At 46.1% G+C, this 26112-nt stretch overlaps 1 protein-coding gene across 1 annotated transcript in view; it reads left to right on the plus strand.

The window, feature by feature from the left end:
• Positions 1-26112, plus strand: part of MCF2 (MCF.2 cell line derived transforming sequence) — a 60408-nt gene that overhangs the window by 1613 nt on the left and 32683 nt on the right. Inside the window, exons 2-6 of the mRNA XM_074882672.1 lie at positions 11126-11194; positions 11759-11873; positions 17367-17457; positions 24427-24546; positions 25641-25757. Coding sequence (XP_074738773.1) covers positions 11126-11194; positions 11759-11873; positions 17367-17457; positions 24427-24546; positions 25641-25757 — 512 coding nt within the window. The remainder of the gene's footprint in view (positions 1-11125; positions 11195-11758; positions 11874-17366; positions 17458-24426; positions 24547-25640; positions 25758-26112) is intronic.

Genomic DNA, 26112 nt, shown 5'->3' on the forward strand with positions numbered 1-26112 from the left:
GGGATGGGGACGCAGATGGTGAACGTTTTCTATGAGCGATGTAATGGAAACCAGGTGAAAGCGGGCAGTGGGTTTCTCGTGAGCATGAGCCCTGTCTTCTAGCCACCTCTTGGCAGATGACCTTTGTATAATGATCATATGAAATCAAAATATCTCCACAAAGGCACGCTTGTGTGGTTATAGCTGCAGGATCTGGACACGTGGTTTGGCATCTACATAGATTCTTAAAATGAGATTTTTGAAAAAGATACAAAGTTGAGTAAGGTTCCTCGACTCATGAGATTAAAAATAAATCAGAAGGTTTTTGTGCTCATCACTGATTTCTGAGCGTCCAGCCTGATCTGGGACCATGTTTGAACCATTTCCCTTCATGCATCAGTACTGGAAACCCGTTGGTCTGTTCTAGTAGAAGATGTTTCCCCATATCTGCCTTACAGTGAGATATAAGCCTATATAAATCCCAAGCCTTTTATGGCTATTCTCATGTCTAAAATGGCTTGGGCTCCCTTGGAGAGCTGCAGGAGTACAGGGCCAGCAGCCTCCGAAAGCTCTGCGCTGCTGTCGGTCCAGATCCCTTTGGGTGGACCACGGAGGAGTAGTAGTCTGGGAGCAGTCAGTAGTACGTGGGACGTGCTTCCTCTCCCTACATCACACTTGCTACAACTGCAGTTTAATGGTTTATCATTCATTTACCAGGACAAAAGTGAAGTGACAGCAGGGATGTGTGGGAGGGAAGCAATTGAAGTGTAAAATATGGTGCGGGAAAGAAAGAGTCTTCCAAAGTACCGTCTTTGCCACCCAACTGGAGGATGCTTGGAGACACGGAGCTTCCCCCGTGTGGCTGGATGGGGAGTTCAGAGCTCGGATGTTGCCGCTGGTTGTGCTTGTGGTAGGAGCCTTTTGTTAGTCGGTTTTGACAGGTAAGACTTCCTTGCAAGGAAATCCCGGAGCCGCAAACCAGGCGAGTGCACTCCGCCTCCTCCTGCAAATGGGAAACTTCGTGCTGACTGACACGTGTTGCTGTGACGGTGGTCGTTTCGGCACGTGTGACGAGCACAGCTCAGGTCCCACGCTCCACGACTTGCTCCGCTGCCAAAGCCTCCATCATCTCATCTGCCAGCTTCCTGAATGCAGTAAAACTGAAGGCCGCTGCCAAGTTGGGGGCAGAGGAAGAGGAGCGCGAGGAGCTGTGGTGGAAGTGGTTGGGTGGGGCTGCCTTCTCTTCCCAGTCCCTTTTCCTCCCAGGCGATGCTAGACTTGGTTTTACAGTGGGGCTGAGTCAGGAGCTCCCGGGGAAGAGTTGTTCCTTGGGAACCCGCGCTGGCTGAGCCGCCTGCGAGGTGCAATTATCCATCTGCTGCTCCGTGGGTGTCTGTCCAAGGGCTGGGTGGTGCGAGACAGACAGCGAGCGCCAGTGATATCCTCCTCCCCATCACTTTCCATGCCACTGACCTTCTCCTGCCGCAGGAAAGCGGTTAGCTGGGTTTGGAGATGTGCTTTCGCTCAAGAGGGGAATGCCAGAATTGAGCATTTCCATTTTCAAGTCAGGAAAAATTGTTTAGAATTTCCCTCACTTTACAGCAGAGTTTCCAGGTGATGCCGTTGTGGGAACCTGGCTGTACGATTTACTTTCCTGGCTATATGGGCTATGAAAGCAAATAAATTGTTCCAGTGACTTCAGTGAACTTAATTCCAGGTTCCTAGGCAGGTAATGCGGCCCAAGGATTTACTGCTGTTAATCTCCCAAGAGTTACTTTGTGTGCAAAGCTGGAATTTGGCTTGGAAAAAACAACGCTTGCATGGTACTGAATGATGATGGGAAAGTTATTGATGTATGTTTGTTTTTATTTGGCTTTGGGAGTCTTTTGTGCTGAATGGGCTCTGGCTTGGAGGCTGATGATGTTGGCTGGGAGGGTGCGTACCGGTGGCAGATGCTAAACACACCTTCCCCTGCACAGCTGGCAAACACGCCCTGGTGCTGATGTGCAAACACCTGTAGATGCTTTCCTGAGTCTCTCGTATGGGAGGAGTGACTGAAATTCAGAATAGGAGAAAATTAAAAGTACGTTGAAGCTCCTAAGTATTAGAAATGCAAGAAACTCGACTTTCTCAACTCCCACACTGTGTTTGAATCCACGAGGCTGGGTGTTGAGAAACTTTTATTACGTTTCTTGCGATAGATGTAAATTCATGTATAGTTGAGCTGGCTTTTATCTTTCCCAATTTTTGTGTAGTTCAGGGTGATAAGAGAAGATAGGTTTTCTGATTGGACATGAAAACATCCTGTATTTTGTTCCCTTGCATTAGCGGATTAACCACAGCAATAACAGGAGATAACACATAAGCCTTGTTGCCATTTAGTTTACTTTTGCTTTGCCTTTTCTGAACAAAGCTTCCACAGTTTGTCAGCTGTTAAATCTAAATTGGAAAAGATCCCACCCCACAAAACTCCATGCACAGAGGGACACCCTGGACCTTTTAACCTCCCCTGAGCATCCTCTTCCTCCCTGGCAGCATGGCTCAGCCCCGGCTCCCAGAGACCCTTCTGCTCACTCCAGCTCCCAAAATTATACTGGAGGATGACATTCCCATGAATGTGGTATCCTTAGCTGGCTGTGCCTTGTCCTGCCCGCAGCGGTGGCCCATGGTCAGCAGGAATGAGGTTTTGCCGGTTTTGTGTGTCAGTGAGGGACAGCAGCTGTGCCGTGCCAGTGCCCTGGGCGCTCCTGCTCTATCACAGCCAGCGTTTCCCCGCCGGCGGTTGCTGGAGGGATGCCCGGGACGGGGGGCTCCTGCCCCGGGGCTCGCAGGCTGGGCTGCGGGGCCTGATCCGGGGTCACTCTGCGCACGCCTGGATGCGGTGCCATCCGATCCCTCTTTGGCCACACGGATCAGCTCCTATTGTAAGGTGGTGATTCAGCTGGTCCCGTGAGAACATTTCTCCATGGGACAGACACGCTGCCTGGATGATGGTCCACAAGCCTGGACTGCTCTGAGTTAACATTTTCTCCCTATTTCTTATCTTTTTTTTTCTTTCACAGCATTTTCTTCTGCATTTTTACTCTTACCCTCAGTGTATATAAGTCTAAGCCTTTTGAAAAGGTCATTTGAGTTTTTCAGAAGCTTCACTTTTTTTTTTTTGCTGGATAGTTTCTTAGCTGAGCACACTCTGAGGTTGGGTTGATGGGCCTGTGTGCCTGCACTGAAGCATCGATTGCAGATAAGCCCCGGAAGGCCTCGGTGGAGAAGCAAGCCACTAGGTCAGAACAGAGGACCATCTGGTGCCGTATCCTGCCTCCTACGCTGTGCTGGAGTGGGTGCTTGGGGAGAAGTAAAAGAAAGACCTTGCAAACAGAGTGAGCCTTTCCTTAAAATATCCTCCCCAGTCTGGCAAGGGATAATTTAAGAAGTCCTTGAGCCTGGCGTGGTGACCAACCCATCACACCTAGTGATGGACTAAACCTCCTGGGGCTTTCCATGGCCTTTTTGAGTCCCTGGGTGTTTTTGACATGTTTCTGCCTGACAGGACTGCCTCAGTTTCCCATCTATGACATAAGATGATGCTCCTGATGAAGTTGAAATCAAGATTTTCACTGGGGCACGCTCACATGCAGACCGTTACTGCATCGATTTGGGAAGAGGGGTCTGTGTTCATGCCCAAGCAGCTGGGAAGGGTGGTGGCTGTACCAGGGAGCACAGGGCATGGCTTTGCAGGGGATGGGTCCCTTTGAAATGGTGGCATGGCGGCTGCTGCTGTGTGTCTGTCCTGGCTGGCTCTGAAGGAGGCATTTTGCTGCTGACCTGCCACCTGTAGCCCAGGAACCAGGGTGTGCTGCCTGCACCTGAACCACCAGCTCCCTCTAAATACACCCCGTCCATCCACAGCTCCCAGCATTTTCTTGGGCTGAATCTCTTCCTGCGACTCTGCCATCTCTTGTCCCCCATATTGTGCTGATGCTCTCCCCAGGAGGCATTTGAGATGGCAGCTCAGCCACTCTGTAGAAGCGAGTTTTGCAAGTGCCTCTGCCAAGTCGAGGATTTAGCGAGAGATTTGCGTGTGGCAGGTGGAGGTTTGCCATCAGGCTATTGACAGAACTGTCTGAGGAGCCTCATCATCTTCCTCGGGATCAATACATCACATCTTCCAGAGAAATAGGCATTTATAAACCTAATCTAATTGCTAATGTTTTCCTCCAAATGAAAACCTGGTTTTGACTGGCTGTAGTAACAAAGCAGGTGCCTGCAGGCTGAGCCCGGGGCTCAGGGGGGATGCAGATGCTCCCGAGCCGCAGCAGGGTGCGAGCTGTCCCTGTGGGCAGGGGAAACAAAGGGGCTTGCAGCAGTCGAGGGTATTGAAGCTTTCTGCTATAAATATTTTAATGGGTCTTTTGTGTCACTCACTTGGCATGGGGAAAGACTACACCACCTGGAATTACAAACTGTTGAATGTGCCAGGTTTTAGTGCAGCAGCAGAAATTGTTGTTCTTACACTGAGATAGCTAAAGGTGAATTTGCTCCACGTGGCTCCCCTGGACAGCAACAGCACCTCGTCTTTGCAACAGGTACCCCTGGCAACAAGAGTGTATATGTGTCAGGGCAGGATGCATGAACAGCTGAACCAGGTTTTGGTGCCTACGAGGGTGTGTGTAGCTCAGAGCAGCTGTTAGAAATGACTAATGATTACATCTATAGCTTCTGCAACATACCTGACATCACTTGCAAATGCAGGAGAGGACCACAGCAGTTTTTTCACTTTGCACAATCAAGTCTCTAAGTTTCTTTAGCAGCTGAACTTCTTGGGTGTGGAGAGAAGGAAATGTGTTTGATGCAGGGTATGCTTTACTGCAGGGTATTCCTCACATGGGGGAAAGGTCACCACAGGTCTAAATCTGTGGCCAGGCTCTTACCTCAGCCATAAAGGTGTAATTGCAACATAAGGCTGTTAACCCCTATGTGCTCTGCAGCTCTGGATGACTTTGGTGGAACCGAGTAGAAATGTCTCTTACTAGCAGGCTTTTCTACCCTGTGAATCTTTAGAAGACGGTGTGGGACCTGCGAGCCCCTGTGAGCTGCAAACTCACTTGTAGGGAAAAATGATCACTTGGCCTCCAGTCCCCAGGGAGGAAGCCACCGAGTCCTGGCTGGTGGGCTGCATGGCCGATCCTGAGACCTTCAGTTCTTTGCTGCATCCAGAAACCAGTCCCATGGGTTGTGGAGACCTTTTCTTACCCAGCTGTCCAGTTAGTCCAAGACCATCCAACGGTTCATTCAACAGGGCTTTTAACACCCATCCTTTGATGCCAGCTCTCACACAACCTGTACAGACGTGGACACCTACATCGGCCTGAGGGGTGGGGGCTGCAGGGGTCTTTTCTGCTCTTGTCATCAGACATGCTCGTGGCCCTTTGCTGACGTCGTATCCTGCTGGCACTTGTGCCTGTTCCTGTTTGCAAATGAGGAACTGAAGCTGTAGGAGACATGATTTTCTCCCGGCTACCGAAGAGTTTAGTCTCAGAGCCAGGAAGCAGCCTCAGGACCTTGGCTGTCAGTTCTCTGCTCTTCACAGGTCCTGTAAATAAGCTTTTGGTGAATACAGCAGGCCTTGTTGAGGAGCACAATGTCCTATTCTCTGCTCCGCGTTCTCTGATGAACGTGCCGTTGAGCACGGTATCTCCATCAGCATCGTGCCACCTGGCCAGCTGCCAGCCCCTCCCCGCTCCGGTTCCTGTGAACACTGTGTAAACACCTGCTCTGCCTGTACGCAGCGTCGTGTCCTGTTCCCGGGCAAGTGCGGAGCTGGATGGAGAGGTGGGAGGGTGGATCCGGTGGTGTGGAAATTAGGATCTTACTCCAGGTATAAGCTTGTCAGGGAAGCAACTGCTTGGAGACCGCGCAGGTGGGGCACGATGCCTGGGAAGATACTGGTTGAAGTGGTGCCTGGGCAGTAAGGGCAGCTGCCTGCATGCCTCGGTGCTCCTGCCCTGCTCTTGCCCTGCAGCCAGGGATGGGCACTTTGTCACTCGGCACCGTGCTGTTGGACAGGCTTTGTGTAGACTTCATGCAAGCGTGCTGTTCACAATAGGGCAGTTTGCAGACACTGTAAGATAGTATTTTTTTTCTCTAATAACTCCTTCTGTCTTGCTTTCTGGACATGGTGTGCAGATAGGGAGAATGGCGATGTTTCTTGTGGTGTATTCGATTGAATCCAAAGTCTTTTGAAATTGCTCAGTGAGAAAGCAGGGTGAGGCTCAGCCACGCACACCGGGGTGATGGAGACTCAGGTTTCCTGCAGCAAGCTGGGGTCCCGACCGCTGCTGCAGGATGGATTTCTGTTACTGTTCCCGGAGGAGCTCTTTGGCTTTTGCAGATAATTAATTTTCAAGTCAAACTGTTTCCCTTATCCAAAATGAGTGCCCTGAGCAATGGGCTGCGGGGACCCTTCTTCTGAGTGTTTTGAGCGGGTATAGCAATCCAGGCTGAGTTAGGGGCACAAATTGCAGGGTGATGCATTGGTCTTACAGGTGTTTCTACTCTTTGCCCCAATAAATACGTAATCTTGCAAAGTGGAGCAACTTCAGCAGGAGAATCTCAAAGGGCCACTCTCTGCGCTGCACTGGGTTCATGGTAGGGGAACTCTGCTCCAAGGGATTTCTGTTCCCTCTCCTGAGCAAAGCAAATGAGATGGGGATGGCTTAGTCCTCACGCCCAGCCTAGCTTGTGGTCCATCAGCTGTTCTGGGAGGCTCACCAACGCTGGCCTCAGACAGGGGTGCCCATGGCAGCTGGGGGAAACCCTGCTCGTTGAAACTCTCTGAGCACCAGACCTTCCTGCAAACGCTGTTGGTTTATGTGGGTCCATGTTATGGGTGTCGTTAGACTCCAAGGAACTTTTGGGGCAGGTGCGCCTTCCTGCCATGGGACAGCCTGAGGCAGATGCTGGATGATGACCCCGGTTAGCCTAGAAAGTTGCCAAGAGAAGTGGAAATAGGTTACAAATGTGCTGATTTGCAGGCTCCCTTGACACCAAATAAATGCTGCTTTGTTGGGTGTAGATGTCCAAACGGACAAACAGCTGAGAACAAGAAGATCACGGAGAAGCTCAACGTGATTCTTTACACTTTTCATTTGATTTACTTCAGTTTTGTTTCCTAGACTACGGCAGTAACCCTCACATGAAAAGCTGCTATTCTTCATTCACAACAAAGCCATCTCCAAATGGATTTTATAGCTGCAAACAATATTTGATCAGTGTTGTGAAGTGTAAGGCGCTATTACATCAGCTTGGCAGATGTGTTACACAGCTGCTGTCTGCAAATGCTGTGGGCCTGCAAAGTTTGGAAAAGAAAAGAAAACAATAGTTACCAAAGAGCAAAGCACCTCAGAGTTTAATTGAGTTTTACGAGAGGAATTTGGACTCAGACTGTAGCTGTCCCCTCTCTGAATGTCACTGCAGACCTCCACTGTATGTGAAAGTCCCGCTGTGCTTGAATCGCCTCAAAAGGGAAGATCACTGACAATGAGCATCATTCTTACAGCTGCAGTCTCTGCAGTGGCCTTGAGATACGGTCCTATGGAGAGGACCCAGCAAAATGTTCTGGACTGTGTAAACCAAATGATGGGGACAGGATGGATTCAGCGGGGTTTCCTGCTGAGCCACATTAGTTTTTCTCGGCAGGGTAGAGCGCTCTGTATTTCCCCTTTGTCTTTTCCCTGCTTGGCTTCACGCATCCTCAGAAACTCTGTGTCATGGCAACGGTCTCCTCCATAGAGGAGTCTCTGAATGTAATAATTGCAGCAGCATTTTATAAATACCCACTTTAGAGCCTATATAAAAAATGTTACTACACTGTTATGACAATTTCTCATCCAGATGCTGCTTGTTTTCAGTAAGACCCTAAAGCTTGAGGTCACACCAACTGTGTGGGGATAGCAGTGTAGTTTGTAAAGTGCTCTGGGGTGCTGTAACATGGGGGCGATCAGGCTTGATTTTGTAACAGCACAGCTCTATTCTGATGATCACAAAGCCCCTTTTTAAGAGAGACGAGTGTACTTGCATGAAACCTTGACTTCCTCCGCCTTGTGCCAAGTGAGATGCAGGCTGGCTGCGCTGTTCGTAGCCAGCACTGGGCAGTACCCTGGGGTCTTTTCTGTACCATCCCAAGCGCATCCTTCAAATAAGAAACCCCCAGTTTGCTAATGAACATTAACTGAAGCGTTGTTTGAGAGGCGGATATCCTTGGTGCCCCACTGCCTTTCACTGCCCTTTTTCCAAAGATTAATATTTCAGGACAAAAGTCATGCTTCTGTACAGAATTTATAGCAACATCCAACTGAGGTGCCTCAGGCACAGCAACACGCCTATGAATTTGATGCCAGCACTTGATTTTCCCTAACATTTGCCCAGGAGGTTGAGTTCGATGGCCAATGCAGAGTGAGTGCCAGGCATGAGCTGGTGAAGGAGTGGCTCTCATGGGACCACAATCAGCCTGCTGTTGTGCCTTGACCTTACCAAAGGGCAGCCGTCCTGCTCCTCTGTCACTTCTTGGATTCTCCTACCCCACAGGAGATGGGGAGGGTTTGTAAGGGAAATGCTCCCTGAGCCTTCACTGTGTGAAGTAAAATACTACCACCTAGTTTTTCCTCAAATGAGTTATTTTGGGTGCTCAACTTGGGACTGCTCGGAAGGGCCTGCTTTTCTGAAGGTGCTGAGTGCCCTCTTCCCAAAAGTGTCATCCCTTGGGAAGCGAGAAACTCAAAGACATAAGGGTGCTGTAGGAATCTGTGTCTCCACCTCTGTGCTGAAGTCAAGGATGAAACTTTCAGTGGAATAAAAAGTTGGGGAGCAAGGTCCTTGCTCCATGACTCCCAAGCGTGGCGGGAATCACCATCCTATGGTGCTTTGCACCTCAAACCCAGAAATGTCAGGTCCACTTGCCAGCATGGCCCCAGTGGTACTTGTTAGCGGGTGGGGTGTGTGGGATGGGGGTTACCTGCACCCACATTTGTGGAGGGCACGACACAGCAGGTCCTACTGCAGCCCCCCAGCACAGCTAGGATTAAAACATCAGTTGTTTTTTGCAGTTTCCATGATGATCATTGAGAAATTGCAGCTAAGAGAGATGTGGGAGAATAAGTACCAGACTCTGGGTTAAAGCATGTATTTTTGAAATGACATTTCTTTTCTGGAAAGCAAAGCTTGAAAATATCTGTGGAAAAATGCTACTTTTTTTCCAACTATGGTTGTTTCTAGCTTAGTTTAAGGCTGCAAGTTGTTAGGTTGTTCTCAGTGAGAAAATGTCTTGTGAAACTTTTTAATTAAGTGGTTTTTGTTTTTTTTTTTTAATCATGCAAAAGTTAACCCCCTTTTCCCATCTTGTTTCCTGGGCAGCTATCAATAAACCAGCATTTCCCTACCATATCACTGCAGCACCAGAAACAAAAGCTGCTTTTACTGTAAACCTGTAGCTGTGTTTGCTTTTACTGCTGAGCACTTGAGTCACACGTGCACATTAAGCACAGGGCAAAACTTTGCCTGGCTTGCCAGTGGCTGCGTGTTTGGAGAAAGCCAGGGGTAGGCGAGGTGAGCTGGCTTTGGGGACAGGGTTCAGATGCAGACAAGCTGCTGAACAGCCCCACGTTGTTCTGAGGAAAATATGTGTGCACAGCCGTGGGCTCTTGTCTTGTGTTTTCAAAGACCCGCATGTTTAATATGATCTACTTCATGTGTTGGAGCTCATTAAGTTATTAAATGTGATTTTTATCAGTATGAAACTGTTGACCTGTGAAGAAAATCAACTAATAGAGAAGAAATCTATTGCCACTGCTTGTCCTCAAGTTAGGTGAAGCAGTTGAATGAGCGAGAAATATTTGAAATATCTTTGCAAGACAAACTTCTTTCTTACCAAGACCAATTCTGGGGCCTGTTAAAATCAAGAATGTGTCTGTAGATGCCAGTGGGACTGAGGCTCGATCCTTAACAAACAAAAATAACATTTTTATCCAAAGAGGAAAAAATAGCAGTGCATGCATGGAGGAGCAGAGAGCAGCCCGTGGCCAGCAGGGACGGCAGGAGGCAAAGTACCCCCACCTCGTGCACCTCTGGGCTGCAGCTCCATACAGCCGATTAAAGGCCTGAAAAATCCTTAGATAAAGTAGAAGTGACCAGGAAGCTTTGGAAAAAGTGAAATAGAATAAATATTGATTATGCTGGAGTGTGCTGAAGTATGCAGCCCGTGTGATTTAAAACAGCCAAAAGATTACTCCCTAGGACCAACTCTGTAAAACAATCAGTGTGTAAAATTTGATTATCAGAAAGCACAAGGACTTTAATCTGTATAGATGTGCTTTAAAACATTTATTTGCAGGAACAAGGATGTTTAATTTTCAGCTATTATTCCATTTACAGATAATCCAGAAAAATGTCTATCGGCTATAAGCTCCTCTTGTGTTTAGTCAGTCTGTTTTTTGTTTCCTTCTCCCAGGGAAAGGTAAAATTATGTATATTGTTCTGATGTGCTTCATTGCCACTGAAATGGTCAGTGTGCTAAATATGGTGTTAAAACAGCCTCTCCCATTATTTAATTAAAAAGAAATCTAATAATGGAATGTAAGAATAACAGCCTTTCCAGTGCATGTGGCCCCATGCAAGATTAAAACATGATTTCAAAAGCTTATTTCCTCAGAATTAAAGATGTTAACAGTCTGAAAACCCAACCTTGTTCCCAGCGCAGCAGCCTTGGATGCTGCTGTTCCCAGCAGAAACCTCAGCCCATTACATTGCCAAGGTTAGGAAGTAATGGGGGATTTTGCAAAACAGGGGAGTAAAATCAGTAACTCCAAAATACAAAAATGAACACTGGATATACCCTGTTGAGGGGAGAGCGCTCAAGCTCCCAAGCAGTGCTCCCTTAGTACATTTGACAGATACGTTTGCTGCTGACTTATGGCATTTGCCCTGTTAGAGATATTAGAAACGTTGGTTTCTGGGAGAATCATATATCCTTTGTTATGAAATTTCATATATAATTTAGGGAAGCTGCATTTGGTTCGGGTTAACACATTGATAAATGTGTTTGCTTTGGATTTTTTTTTCTCCGTTTTTAACTGCTGCTTTTGTTTTTTTCCAGAAACCACAATACCTATCTGTGCAAAGGACATCAGTGATGATCTGATGAAGGAGTTTGCTTTTCTTTCTGGTGAGTATGGTGAACTTCTCTAGGGTATCTCTCTCTGTGCGGTAATCAAATACTCCAGACGAACTTCCACGCTATTTGGCAAAATGATACTCTGCACGGGATATTATCCATCAGGTAGTCTCCAGTGCCACTAGAAATGCTGTTAATAAAACATTGAGGTAGTTTGAAAGAGCATATTCGGTTTCTGCTTCAAGCAATACTGCAATATATTCTTACTTTCAAACAACATGTTAACAAGCGTTTTGCTTTGAAATGTATTTCTGTAGGTTCCAGACCAGCGTGCTGATTTGTCCTTGTCTTTCTGATTTCTTTTGCTGTCTCATATAAAGTACACTCAGTAAATAAAGGAATTACCTCATACCTACTACATTTGTTTCTACGACCTGTGCGTGTGTGTTGTGCTTGAAACTGGAGGCAGGATTTGGCCTGGTTTTGCTATTCTGGTGATGTAAAAAACCTCTGTGGTGACGGCAGTGTGTTTTCTGACCTGACTTTGCTGCTGGACCTGGGCTTTGATGCTGGCCTTACTTGAAAGCATACCCAGGGAAACATCCTTTATTCCAGGTGGCCGAGGGAAAGACAAGGCTTGGATTATCACCCTCCCCGACAACGCTCGCTTCAACGAGGTGCCTGAGGAGGTCGTATCTAAAGTCTTAACATACCTAACATCGGTCCCAAGGTATGTGGCTCCCTTCTAGCTCTTGCCTGTGATGGGCAGAGGTGTTGGCCCTGCCTGGGTCAGTCAGGGGATCTTTAGGGTAATGCCACACGTAGAGGTGGGGAGCATCTTCAGTTCTCAGAGCAAGTAAGAGGGAGAAGATGAATGATGCAAGCCCTTCTGGTGTCCAGGCGTGGTATTTAATGTGCCAGTAACTGCAGAGTAAAAAGTGGACATCATCCCTATGACTTGTCAGCCTGCATGTATCATAAATTTAGTTTATTAAGTTTCTAATTAACAGCAAGCTTTCCTTAAGCTTTGACATGTGTCACTGCTTAAATATGCCATGCCGCTGCAGAAAAATATTTTGACATGTACAAATAGAGAGTCATTACTGTGGAAAAAGAGAAATGTAACCAGAGGAAGAGACTAATTACAGGAACAAGCTGTTTGGGGTCCCCATTACACATGATGGCTCAGCAGCGTGCCGCAGCTCCCATTACCCGCCTGTGTCTCGGGGTTAAGCGGCTGACAGTCTGCCTGTGCCACATACAGACAGGGCTGTATTCTTAGATTAATGGCCCTCCTATTTCTTGCTGCTGAGCCTGGTGACTCAGTTACCTGGAATGCTTGATTTCCTTGAATAATGCCGGTTTTGGCAAATTTTTTCATGCAGGGAGAGCAGGTTGACAGCAGCTAGATGGGAGCTTTCCATCAGCGGCTGCCTTGGAAGAAGTACTGTGTGTTTAGCCACCTTTGCAGGAAAAAAAAGATCCTCTGGTTCCTCTTTTTGGATGGACTCTGAAGTTTCGTGGGCACCTGGCCAGCAGAGCACTGTCCCTGCGTGGACAGGAGCGTGCCACGGTGTGTGCCGGTCAGAGGGGTTTCCCCTTCATGCTGTGCAGGCAGCCTGTGTCTGTGCATCTGCACTTCCCAGCTCTGCCCGGTTTCACCAGGGCTTCTTATTTCATATGACTGTAAACACCCTGGCATTAGCATGATGAGCTGTCTTGCTGTCCCTGTAATAGGTCAAACTCAATCAAGAAACTAATGAGAGCTGCGAGCCTGCTGGTGATTCAAACACGTTCAGCATGTTATTAGTAAAAACACTTTAATCATGTTTCTCTGCTCCTCCTGCCACCATAACAGCCTGCCTCCATACCTGACCGTCTTAAAAACATGTGCTTTTTAACGCTTTGGAGTCAAAAGGGCTGTGGTTTCGGGAAGCAAGGAAAAGCATCACGTGTGTGAGGGTGGAAGGCATCTGTCAACTCTGGTACCTTTGGGTACTCGTCCCTCAGCAGCATCACATCATGGAATCAGGGCTCAGACTTTGGGCCAGAAAGTCCCTAAAAGAGATAAATATTTGACCTGCATGTCAGAGTTAGCTGTGGATGCATCAGCACCTCCCTACCACCTGCCTATGGACGGGTACAGGCATATCAAAACCACACACACGGTGCCTTTCCTATGCAATCAGTAGCAAGGACAGCATATTGTCCTGCTGATACTAGTCAGAGAAACCTCATGGGATGTCAGGTTTGTAGTGTTTTGGGAAGCTGGATTTCAAGAATCATTTTTCTCCTAGAAATAATTGTTAGATAAAGGAGATGCATGCTCTAAGCTATTCTTCTCTCTGCAAGAGGAGTGCATTAATAACATAGCCAGCAGGAAGGTGAGTCCCATAGGCAAGTTAATTTTACTTTAGGATTCCTGGGAACCATGCTGCAGGCAGGAGGCAGCTGCAGAAAGTGCTTGTATGGAAGAGCTGTACAGAACAATAAGCAGCAGGTCCCCACCTTCCATGCCCCGCACATCCAACTCAAAATGCGCACGGTGGCCTGCCTGCCTGCCTGCCTGCAGGCTGGCTTTGTTGAACAGTACTGTGCCATGGTGTGCTTGAAGGAGAGGCACAGGTAAGTGTGACAGATCCCGGTATTTGCAGAAAGGAGACCCTAAGAGTGATAAAGCAGCACTTTATCCAGGCTTCAATTGAAGACTTCTACAGTGTAGACTTTGCAACAAATACTGATCTTTTGTGTACCCTAAAAGAATTTATTTCTTCCAAGGTAAGTCAGAATTTCAGTAGAAGCTTTAAGGAAGAAAAAAAAAATCAATTGAAGTCAGTTATGGTATATGTAAGATTGTTATTACAAAAATCTGTTCTAATTACAATTAAAGTAAAAGAAAAATAATCTTTGAAAACTAAAAAAATCCTGCTGTGTACAGCGTTATGTGGCCTCACCTTGAGCACTGTGAGCAGTTCTGGGCCCACAATTTAAGAAGGATATGAAGGTCCTTGTCTGCGCCCAAAGGAGGGCAACAAAGCTGGTGAAAGGGCTGGAAGGAATATCCTATGAGGAGCAGCTAAGGACTTTGGGCTTGTCTAGTTTGGAGAAAAGGTGGCTGAGGGGTGACCTCATTGCTCTCTACAGCTTCCTGAGAAGGGGTTATGGAGAGGGAGGTGCTGAGCTCTTCTCCCTGGGATCCAGCGACAGGACATGTGGGAATGGTTCAAAGCTGCGCGAGGGGAGGTTTAGACAGGACCTTAGGCAGCATTTCTTTACCAAGAGGGTGGTCAGACACTGGAACAGGCTTCCTCAAGAGGCGGTCAATGCGCCAAACCTGTCAGTGCTCGAGAGGCGTTTGGACAATGCCTTTAATAACATGCTTTAACTTTTGATCAGCCCTGAACTGGTCAGTTGAACTAGATGATCATTGTAGGTCCCTTCCAACTGAAACAGTCTGGTCCATGCCATTCCATTTTGTTCCATTCCATTGCATCTTGTTTGACTATCCAGCTTTTTGGTATTTAGACAAGCTCTGCATGTTTTACTTAGATTGGGAAGTGAAGCACAAAGTGATTTAGAGCTGTGGCTGATAACACAGCGTAATGACACAGTGAAGGGTGCTGTTGGGTATAAATACCTCTGAATTTAATAATTAGGCAGTGGGTCCTGACAGTGTGCTCTGATCCCACCAGGCACAAGGAGTCTCTCAGTCCTGTGATAAATCTCACAACTGCAGACTCTGGGATCTGATTTCAAGTCCTCCTGCAAAGCATCCCAAGTCTTTATTTTTAGTCTGGTGTGTCCTGCAACACATACAAAATAAAGGGTAAAAAAAAAAAAGTGACAGGAACCACCTGGAGAGAAATAATCCTTGGTCCTGTTATCTGTCCTCATCTTTCTGCTGCTGGATGCAAATGAACTCACCTCTTGCAGCCTTGGTGAGAAAGCATTGATTTATTTTTATGTCAGTCTAAAAGGTACATTTCAGGACCAGATAACTGATAAACCTGCAAGGCCTGGGTTGCAAATAGTCACAGACTTGCTCCACTAGTCCCAGAATAAATTAAAAACTTTCCACGGTAGTTTTCAAGCCTTTTAAATAGCTAGGAACTTTCTTCTTTGTGTCTGTAAGGGAACTGATAATAGTAAATTAGCATGCTCAGAGGCTACTCTCTGAATATAACCTTGTCCTGAGTAAATAGCATACTTTGGCATTCTATTAACTGACAATACACTACAGTCTGGCTGCCTTTTCTAAATTACTTGGATTCTGGGGTTTTTCTTCAGGTTTTATTGTGATGACAGCAGTGCTGTGTAAACACTATATATATATATATTTTTTTTTTTTCAATTGCAGCCTGTTGGGAAATACTGTGGGGAGTTAGGGAATTGTTTCTCATAAGACAGAGACCTACCTTTTAAAGTTTTAGGGTGTGCTGAAAAACCAAAGGGTTTTATTTTTACCTCAAACAAAAGGATCCTTTTGTCCTCTCCCACCCACTCGGGTCATTTAACTCGTGGTGAGGATGAACAGAGCTGACAGAAACCTGCAGAATCATCTCCTGTTGCCGAAACTATTTTAGCTAAAAAAAGGTTTTGGCTGAAAAGTCGTGCCTGATCCAGCTCACAATATGTAACCTCAGGCTTTACTACACGCGGAAGTTCTGCGTACAACCCGTGTGTAAAATACGCTCTTAATTTTCTGTGCTCTTTTCTGCTACGCCTCAATGGCAATGTATTAATTCACATGAAACCTTTGCACTTTGGGTGTGACGTTAGAGATCCATAAGATATATTTGTAGGACAGCTTGGGAGCTGGGGGCCTCTACGTATCTTCAGTCAGTTGTTATTATGAGCCAAAGGGAATTTTTTTTTTCCCTCTCAGCACAACTGCTTATTTCTTTTAAATATATTTGTCAAAGATGTGGCTATCACAAAAGAGAGCAGCAAGATGTGCACTGAATGAAAGCTCCTGCGCTGGCTTCAAGTGTCTTTTTTTCCTGTAGTGAAGTTGCCAAGTATTGTCTGCCATGTGATACTTCTGAGTAATCCACCATGTGTTTTCACTTGCCAAACACAAGAATTACTGAAGACGGTGCTTGCGGTAGGCTGCTTGCATGGGGCCATGCCCAGTGCAGACACCCGACCCAGCTCTCAAGATCCAGCACGTGTACTGGGAGCCTCTCCACAGCACTGAGATGCCCGGATAGGGTGGCGTGGGACATGGCTATCCTGTTTCAGCATCCGCAAAATAAATATTGTAAATATTACCTAAGTATCCTGTAAATACACTCACATCAGAGGACTTGGTTACAAGCTGGCGTACCCTTACCTGTGTGCAAACATGAGTCCAGTTGGTAATTCTGGCTGCCCTGAAGTGTGTACTGTCATGGGTTGAGCCTGGTTGAGCTGTACCCAGTTAGTCTGGAAAGGCAATATTTGAATTACAGACAGGAGCTCACTGTCGTGTTAGGTCACCTGCCAGACTGGGCATCCCTGGTACTGCTGGCTCGCTTGGTAAGGCTGGGGATTTCAAAGCAACTTCAAGGATTTGGATGTCAAAAGAGATGTCAGGAAGCCTGTGCTTGCCAAATGAACCGGAGTGTGTTGGAAAGTGCCTCCCGGCAATCGCTGCCTCTCTAGCAGGGCCTTGGGAGGTGCTGGGGAAGCCTCAAGAGCCTGCTTCGGCACCAGCTCCCGCTCTCCTGCTGCCAGGCTGGCATCACCCTTCCCTGGCTTGGTGTCACTTCTCTTGCCTTGTGCCAAAACAAGCCAGGAGTCATCACTTGGTTGCTGTAACCTGGGCAAGTGGGTGACAAGCTCCCTCGGAGGAAAGAGCTCAGCGGTGAGGGCAGGGATATGCATTGTGGGGCAGTGGCTGGTGGAGGCTCCTGGCCCCCCGGAGCTGCTCAGCAGGAGCACAGCTGCCTCTGACCTTCACAGAGTCCTTCTCAAGGCCAGTGCAGGTTTCAAGGGCAATCTGTTGTCTCCACCTCCCACACAATGCAAAGGTGATGCTTAACCCTGGGCTAACCGTAAGGTGAGCTTCCCAAATTTCTTGCCAGAGTCTGCTCAGGGAAATTTTTTCGAAGGGAATTTTGGCAATTGTGGAAGTGTCAAAGTGTAGTTTGCATTCTGTGTTCTTGGGTTTGGGTTTTTTTGGGGAGCAGAGTCACATTCCCGCAAAATGTTACCTGGTTATTGGTATTTTCTTATCTCATAGTCAACATGAGTCTGACACCAAATTTATCCTAATCTTGGATAGAAGATTGGACACGTGGACATCGGTCAAAACGACTCTCCAAAAAATAGCAGTAAGTCCTCTTTAATGTTAATTTTTTTATTGTACTAAGTCATTGTGCCTATTATGTATCACTTTCAGAAAACACTGGGAACCAGGAGCAATGATGCTTGTGCTTTCTCTCTAGGTAGTATTTTGTTTTATGGCCCTATAATTAATTCAGGCATAGCTCTATGCCCCATTTGAGTGCGTAAATGAGCTGTTTGAGTATTAACTGATTCATTTGCTTGTTTTTGTACTTTTTCATAGTGGTTCAAATGTGTTTTGAGCCATGTTCTATGCTTTTGATGGGTGGAGAATTTGGCTTCATGTATGTTTTTTCTAGACACTGGTTATTAGTGAGACTATATTTTACCTAATTGTCACTGACAGAAAGTGTTACATTCTTAAAACAGGCTTCACAAGCATTTGTACGTGGGCATGGGTGGAAAAATCTGTTTTAAATGCGTATGTATGCATTCATGTATTTTAAATATCTATTACACATATTTATGTGCAACACATCATTAGCACATATTCTCTCTGAATATATCTTAAAAGTAAGCTTTTTGCCACTCAGCAATGCATTGTGTCTTACGAAATCAGAGCATGGTATTACAGTAGCGCGTGCAGGTGTAGAAAAGTCATGTTTATAGATGCATGGATAGGTAGGAGCTAATGCTTTCCTAACCAGACCATGCCATGTGGGTAAGTCAATGAAGATATTCTGGGCGTATTGTTACTGCCTTTGCTTCTGCTTATAATCATTGAACAGTTAAAGGTTGATCCATCTGGTAGAGAATGAAGTAAACAGTATGTACTGAAAAGGAAAGCTCTTCCCTGATCCTGGTTAGATCTGATAAAGTTACATCGTACACTATTTTAAGTTAATACTGGAACAGCTGAACTTAGCATTAAAATGTCTGGCTTTGATGGCATTTTGCTGGTAGGCATCCTGTAGAAGAAGGAAGAGAGGTTTACCTTTCTGCAGTGTGCATAAGACACTACTGTCAGTGTTTTGGGTTCTGATTTTCCTGAATGGTATAAACTGACTTTCCAAGTGTGGTTAGCATACCATTAGAGAAGAAGCAGCATTTAAAAAGTAGTGCTTTAAAGTGATCATCAAAATTCAGTTCAGCTGCCAGCGTCTGAACAGGTGCTAGGACTAAGAGCCTCCTTTAAGGGTGATGTAGTTGCTTTGCATAGTTTGGAAGTTTCAAATGTGAAAAAACTCTGTCCTAATTTGTAGCTTCTACAGAAGTGTCATTCATTTTGTGTTTAATAAGAAAATTTAATTATTGTGTGACCTTGGAGCATACACCCAATTTGTGTACCTGTGTGCGCTGTGTGTCCATGGAGAAAAGTGACTTAGCCTGTAGGATCAGGGCTGTCCATGTAAATAACATGGGGGTGCTCTGTGCAAAGAGGAATGACAAGCAAGAAACCTGTGTCCACTAAATCTTAAGACTTGGGAATCTTGCCTTAAAATGAAGGTCTGGTCCTCAAGGGCTGTCTTTGTGTCCAGGAAGTGTTTGACTGGACTTGCCATTGTGCAGCTAACACAAAAGATTAAATCTTGATTTCTTTGCAATCATGACCTATGCTGCAATAAAAAAAAAAAAAAAATTTTTTTCTGATCTTTGTGTAATTTTGGAATAAAGAAGTGCAAATAAGCTGAATTTGAAATACACAGAGTGGCCTATTTTTTCAGCATGTGTATATGCAATTGCAGCTCTGCGGTTGTACATCTGATCCAGAAAAATTTTGTATCAGTCTGTACTGATTTTCGTTTAACTCTTTGTGTACGTCTGTAATTCCACGGGCAAACCAGGCTCAGGCTGGCACTATTTGCTTTGGGAAGCGAGGCCCTGCTGCCAGGGTCAAGCCTCCCGTTTTGGCAGGAGCATCTTTCCTTACTTCCCCGCGCCCCCCCGAAATCCTAAACAACGTTAAAACGTACCTTTGAGATAATGCCGGGGGGGCGGGGGGGAGGGTAAAAGCTCTCAGCTGAGAGCCCAATCCTCGAAGGAAGGCGCTGGCCCCGTCTGCAGGATGATTTTTGGCATTCCACCTTAAAAACAAGCCCGGCGCTAGGAAGGAGAGCGGGGCTGCCAGCCGGGAGCCGGGTGCCGGCAGGGCTGCCTGCCTGCCTGCCTGCCTGCCTGCCTGCTTTCTGCCCGCCCCGGGAGCCGGGCGAGCTCGGGGGGGCTCGGCGGTGGCAGCCCCCCGCGATGGCGGAGGCGGGCGGGCGGCGGGGCGGGCGGCGGGCCGGCAGGGATGCGGTAAGGCTCCGGGCCCGGCGCCGCAGCGCCCAAGGACGGGGAGGAGCGGGGGGGGGTGTGGGGATGTGGGGGGGAATCGCGGCCACCAGAGGCCTTTTTGCACCGGGAGGGTGGGAGAGGGGGAGCTGGAGGGAGCGGGAATATTGCCCGGAGCGATTTTAACGGAGCAGCGCGGGGAGCGTTTTTAGTAGCATCTTCCGTGCGGGAGTAGCCACGGTTGGGTCTTAGTTGGGCATCGGTGTCCTGCAGTGCTTCCTGCAGCGCAGCTCTGGGATGGCGTGGGAAAGGCTGATTTATTGCTCCTACAGTAAGGGGAAGCCTCTCGCAGGGAGGGGGCCCTGGGGAGAATTGGTGCACCAGCGATGCTAACAGCATCTTCGGGGGTTAATTATGCAGCCGGCTAAAATAAAGGTAGCGGAGCGCTTTGGAGTTTCATTTTGGCTCTGGGGGAAGTTACAGCTCAAATTAGCAGTACCTGGCATTTTGTTGTATGACTTTTCCTTTAAGGGACAGCAGAAAGTCATTCACTTCAGCACCTGTATAAGGACCTCTAGCCTCAGTCTCCATTGCTCAGAAACAAACTTACTGGCAGATAGTATTTTGTTCTTTATGTTTATTGATTTCCAACCTCATGAATAAAAAGCAGGGAAGAATATTCTCTGAAAACTGAATTCCTAAAATTAGGAAAAATCCCCTTTAAATGCGTTGAGATGTGATATTCACTAAAGAGGTAATAACTGTGCTGCTTTCAATGCATACCCTTTCTTGTGCTGTATTAGCCCAGTTCATCTATATTGATTATATTAGGGCTGTCTGCATGGTTATAATTGAGCGTGCATTTGAACAAGTTGCTGACTGGGGCCTTAAGGTATACACATTTGTGTCCTCAGAAGGGGGAGAATGTTCTGAGCATGGTCTTTGGTCAGTGAGATAGTTAATAGTAGTGAAATGTTGCCAACTGCCTGAAAAATCAGTGGAATTACGCTGATAGTTTTCTGCGTTTCCTGATATGCTGCAGAGCAATAGCAGAGGGCAAATGCTTCAGAGGGTTTTTTAAGGTGTTTTGTTACATAAACCCAAGTTTGTGACATGCACAAGATTCTTTGTAGTGTTATAAATAATAAGATAAAACATAAGTCAAGATTAAGGACCCTTTTGTCTTTGCTTTCTTGATTATATTGTGGGGAAGGGTTTTTTCCAGCAGTACCTTCAGTATCGTTAGAGTTCAGTTTGCAGGTAACTTACCTATACTTCAGCCCTTTAGAAGAACTAAAGTTGCAGCAGTGATTAAAAAAGATATAGTCTCTTCAGGAATGTTATCTCTGAGGAATTATTGTTCTTTCTTTATATAGAGAGAGATACATTTTTTTTTTTTAACATTTCATCCTTTTGCTTAAGTCTGTAGGAGGGCACAGGACATGGCTTGATTGCTGACTGTTTTTCTGCAAGCTTATTTTTTGTCTTGTTTGTTTTTTCCACACTCGAAATACATTAGGTATCATTTGCAACGCTGTATGTCTTGTTTTGTAGCTACTCTAAAGTGCTGACCTTGATCCTATATGTATAAGATCAGCTGAAAAATCCCCAAACACTTTCTAAACTGAATGGAAATCAAATCACCTGTCCTGAAAACCCAGCCACCTCTAAGGTGAAACATATCAAGGAGCAAAAGGGTTACAGTTGTGTGTGTATGGAGCATAAAGTTGGATCAAAGAAGAGTTTGCCCCTGTGTTGAATGTGGCAGAAGAATGCGAGTGCCAGGTTATGGGCTATTCTTGTATGTTGTGTGGAACATGTTGGTGTCCTGTATTCACGAAACCAAAGGTGTCCAAAGGCACCTTTGCTCTCAGAGAGGCATTTCACACCTTGTCGCTATTGCGGTGTAGTTTTGGCAGGCGGCTCTGCTTGCCTCCTGATCGCTGGTCCGTTTTCCTGGAGCTGCGGGTTTCCTGCCCAAGGGCTTGTAGGACAAGGCTTTCAAAGTCTGCAGGTTCCCATGGGGCGATATGGTTTGGAGACCCAGGCCCCTCCACCAGGGAGTCTGCTCTGCACATGAAAGGTGCATGCCAGAAAGGTCCTGAAGGAGTAGAAGAAGGCAAAGCAGACTCATCTCTGCTTGAAGTGCCAAACAGGGTTAAAGGGGACAGAGGATGGAGCAAAATAATGAGATAAGACCCAGGGAGGGTGCATCTCTGGGTAGTTGTTCTTCTTAAAGATATTCCTGATGCATTTTTCAGGAAGGGGTCAAGGTAGGAGCCTAAAGTTCAGAGACCTGAACACACTGTTGTGTTTCTGAACTAGAAACAGTGACTTTCCCCAAACTCTGTGGGACTTCATTATTGGATTCACCTACAATGGACTCATAACCATGCAGAAGGACCTAAAATGGCACCTCTGAGGTCCTTTAAAGCATTGTAAGAAAGACCACTGGCCTCACAAGGCTTTGGTTCGAGTCAGTTAGAGCCATTAACACCAGGAGTGCAGGGCCTGTCTTGGAGCAAAAGCATCCTATCCTTTGAGGTTTGCTGCTCGTGGTGGCTCCTTGGTGATATCTTTGAAACCTTGCTGGGGGATGCTACTAAGGTCCTGTCTGCAGAGAAATGCCAACTGGGAAATGACCGGGATGTAGAATGAGCCAAACATGGACGTAAAGGTGGGCGTGAGGGAATGACATGATGGACTTGCAGCTCTGCAGGGATGGGCATGACACTGCAGTGAATACAGACTGACAGGTCTCTTCCTGGGATGTCCTAGTGCCATGGGACATGCCGGAGCATGAAGAGTGTCAAGGACTAGCCAGGTTAGCCAACAGGCCTGGAAAGAGCAATAGCAGCATTTACTGGGTCCAACGGACAGCCAGCATGGTGAGGTGGGAGAGGCAGCCAGCTTCTCTGGGATGCACTGGAGGATGAGTGTTGAGATTGCCAGAGACTTTCCAGTGAAATATTAATGCTGTAAATTTTCAGTTCATTCAAAATGTCTACAAGTCTCTGCCAGTTCTGGTGGTGCTTTCCTCAGTGACGTTTTCTGCATCCCAGGCAGAGATTCTTCTCAACGTGAGGAACCCCTCCAACTCCTTGGAGATATCCAGTAACCTGTGGATGATTTTCTTTCTAGTAATATGGGAAGCTCAAGTTAAAAATCCTGACCTGAGCAGGGTCTCCAAGATGGGTTTCTTTTCAGAGCTGTGCCTAGTAGCTGGGCTGTTGGAGGGCCTGCCTGGGGTTGTCTTGCAGGAGAGCTGATTTCCCTTGCGGGGCTAATTAAACAGAGCAGGGAGCTGAACCCGGATCTCCTGCAGCCTCTTGCCCACACTTTCTTGGGCAAGACCTGTCTCAGAGCTGCAAAGTTCTGGTGACTCCATGGCCAGGTTTAGACCTTCGGCCCACCTGCAGGTTTGATGGGGTTGGAAGTTGGTTCTTTGGGTACACCGCTGTGTGCCTGGGGCCAGCAGCCACTTCCGAGATGTTGTGTGCTAACCAGGTGCTGTGTAACAGAGGTACAGCACCCAGGGCCTGCAGCCAGCACAAACGTCTCCGTTACTTAACGGTTTGCTCTTGTTTCTAATGCCAAATCTTTGTCCCTGGCACTGTTCTTGTTGACTTCCAAAGGGTATGAAATTGGCACTTCATTCACATTAACTTCTCTTTTTTTTTTTTTTTTTTTTTTTCCCCTGCTCCTACTTAAAATAACGGCAGATCAATATATTAAATTCATGTGGCTTATTTGGACCTAAAAGTCACTGTCCATTTCTAAGTGGGGTTGTGGGCAAAGGAAGCCACAACCTGACCTCTCCTATGCAAGAAAACATAGCAAATGAGTTACAATGCAGTTCATGGATGTCAGAGCTCAACTGTAATATCTGCCTTTTTTGAACAACACTAATGCATGTTTATGGGAGCAATCTTTGTTTTGAAGACATAGATTAAGTGCCCTGCAGTACAAAATACCTAAACATGTTCATTACTTTCACCCTTGGTATAGATACTGCTATCATGTTTCATGGAGGAGGATAACATAAGGAGGAATATATGGAGAAATGTAACCTGGCCTGGCAGGATCTGAGAGTAAATCATATGTCTTAATTAACTCAATTCTTTGCATCATGCACTTATCCATAATTTAATGATATGAATCCTACTTTCTTAAAAATTCTTTTTCATTCTCGAGCACCCTTTTCACAGATCTATTTAAAAACGCACCTGCCAACCATATGCTTGAAAAAAGGCTCCAGCAGTGTAGACAAGAAATTCCAAATTCTTGCCACAAATTAAATGTTGCCTAGTAATTACCAGGGACAAGAAGAGTATGCTTGATGCAGTTATGGGATGATTAGCAAGTTTGGCAATAAATTTTGCTTCCTCGATCTGCCTGTCATTCCTCTCAATGTTCCAGCCCTCTGTTCCCTGCTAAATCATAATTTCAACTCCACAAGTTGTAATGCTGAACACAATATATAGTATTAAAGTTTATAATAAGTGGCCCTCCAAGGTGCCTGGCTGAACTCCTGCATGATCCAAAGGAAAGTGGGACTGGACAATCATCCTGCAGTTACGTCCCATATCTCTAAACCACTTATGATGTCTCCCTCCTGTTTTGAAAATAAGAAAAGGCTATCGGGGCAATCAGAAAAAAATACTAAGATCTGAACAATTTCCCCTCTCTTCAAGGCATTTTAAAGCCATGTCCCCACGTTGAATGTTGTCCCTGTTGCCTTGCAGGCGTCTTTCCCAGGGAACCTGCACTTAGTGATGGTTCTTCGTCCCACTGGGTTTTTCCAGCGCACCTTCACTGACATCGGATTTCGGTTCAGTCAGGAGGATTTTCTGCTCAAGTTACCGGTACGAGCATGGCGAGGTGTTGTGCCTGTGTGTGTGATTGGAGGCTGTCTGCACACCTCGGGTCAGGGTGTGAGTGTCCCACTCTGCAAGCACCTATGTGATGATTAACTAGAGTGTCTCTGCCAGAAATGCCCTATTTCCACCAGATCTCTCTCCATTAAATCTCTCCTGTAGTGTTTTTCAGCTCCCTTGTGCACAGTTTGCTCCCCACAGAGCATGTCCATGGTAGTGGGTGGTGGGCTTCTCAGCCTGTCCTCATGCCCCATATAGGCTGCATGCTTCTGTGGAGGATAACATCATGCTCAGGAATTTGTTTAATGTCTGAAAAATCAAAAGACACATCTAGTGAAGCTTTTGCTATGAATTCCACCCATAACTGCCATTTTCATCTCAGTGTAAACTCCATACCAACATCATGTTGGTATTTGTTTCTAAAATAGCAACTGAAATGATTTTATATTCTTAAGTCAAAGTTTCCAAGACTTCTAAAGCCACCTTGATTATAGGACATAATGAGAAATGGAGAGACATAATTAAGAGAAGAAATGTATTTTATGGAATCTAAGGTTGATGCAAGTACAAACGCACAAAACAAACCAGTGTTTTCCTTTAGGAAATAATATTATTTTCACAAACTTTGCATTTTTCACTTTAAAATGGTAGTCATTTGCACAGCTTTGAAAACTCATGACTTATCCCAGCGCAGATCAAGAGACACAAAAACTCATGAGTATTTATTTATGTGAAATTGGCCAATGCTTCATAACTTATTAAAATGTTTATTTTTTTTACAGATTACTGGTCATCCCTTGCAAAAACCTGCATTACTTGTGCTTTCAGCTCTGTTCTGCAGTCAGATACTGCAGCATCTCACTGCGCTTTGCATTTAAGGAAGAGATCAGGGTTGGCTTACAAAAATGGTCAAATACATCAAATAAAAGCCATGTTAAGCCATAAGCATAAGAAGAAAGCCATGCTGTAAAACAATATTTAGAGCAAACACAATTGTTAGATACATAACAGATTTGTAGGCTTGATCTGTGTATGACTTGGGTAGAAGTGATGATCAACCAACGGTGTTGCCTTGTTTGTAGGTTGTTATGCTGAGCTCAGTTAGCGACCTGCTGACATACATTGATGAACAGCAATTAACCCCGGAGTTTGGAGGCACCCTGGAGTACTGCCACAGCGAGTGGGTCATCTTCAGGACTGTACGTACCGGGGCTGAGCACTGGGCTCTTGGGTGTTTGGGATCGATTGAGGAAGATTTTCTTAAGGCAATGAGCAATGGGTAGGTGAAAGTAACCTCTGAAGGCAACTACATTTCCTTGATCAGATTTGCAGAGGAGTCAAGTGGTGTTAGGCACTTGACGGGTTTATAAGGGAATTGAATGATTAACTCTCGCAGGCTGCTTTTGAAATGGCTCCCAAAAGATCTGTTTTCTTAAGTCTTTATTAAAATTCCCTTAATGGTAGACACAAAAATAGGCTTTTTTTTTTTTTTTTTAAAATGGTTGCTTCATGTGATTAAAATCACAGATGTATTTGGGAAGCAGGGCAATGAGA

The sequence above is a fragment of the Strix uralensis genome, chromosome 13, assembly GCF_047716275.1.
Source record: "Strix uralensis isolate ZFMK-TIS-50842 chromosome 13, bStrUra1, whole genome shotgun sequence".
Classification (NCBI taxonomy): domain Eukaryota; kingdom Metazoa; phylum Chordata; class Aves; order Strigiformes; family Strigidae; genus Strix; species Strix uralensis.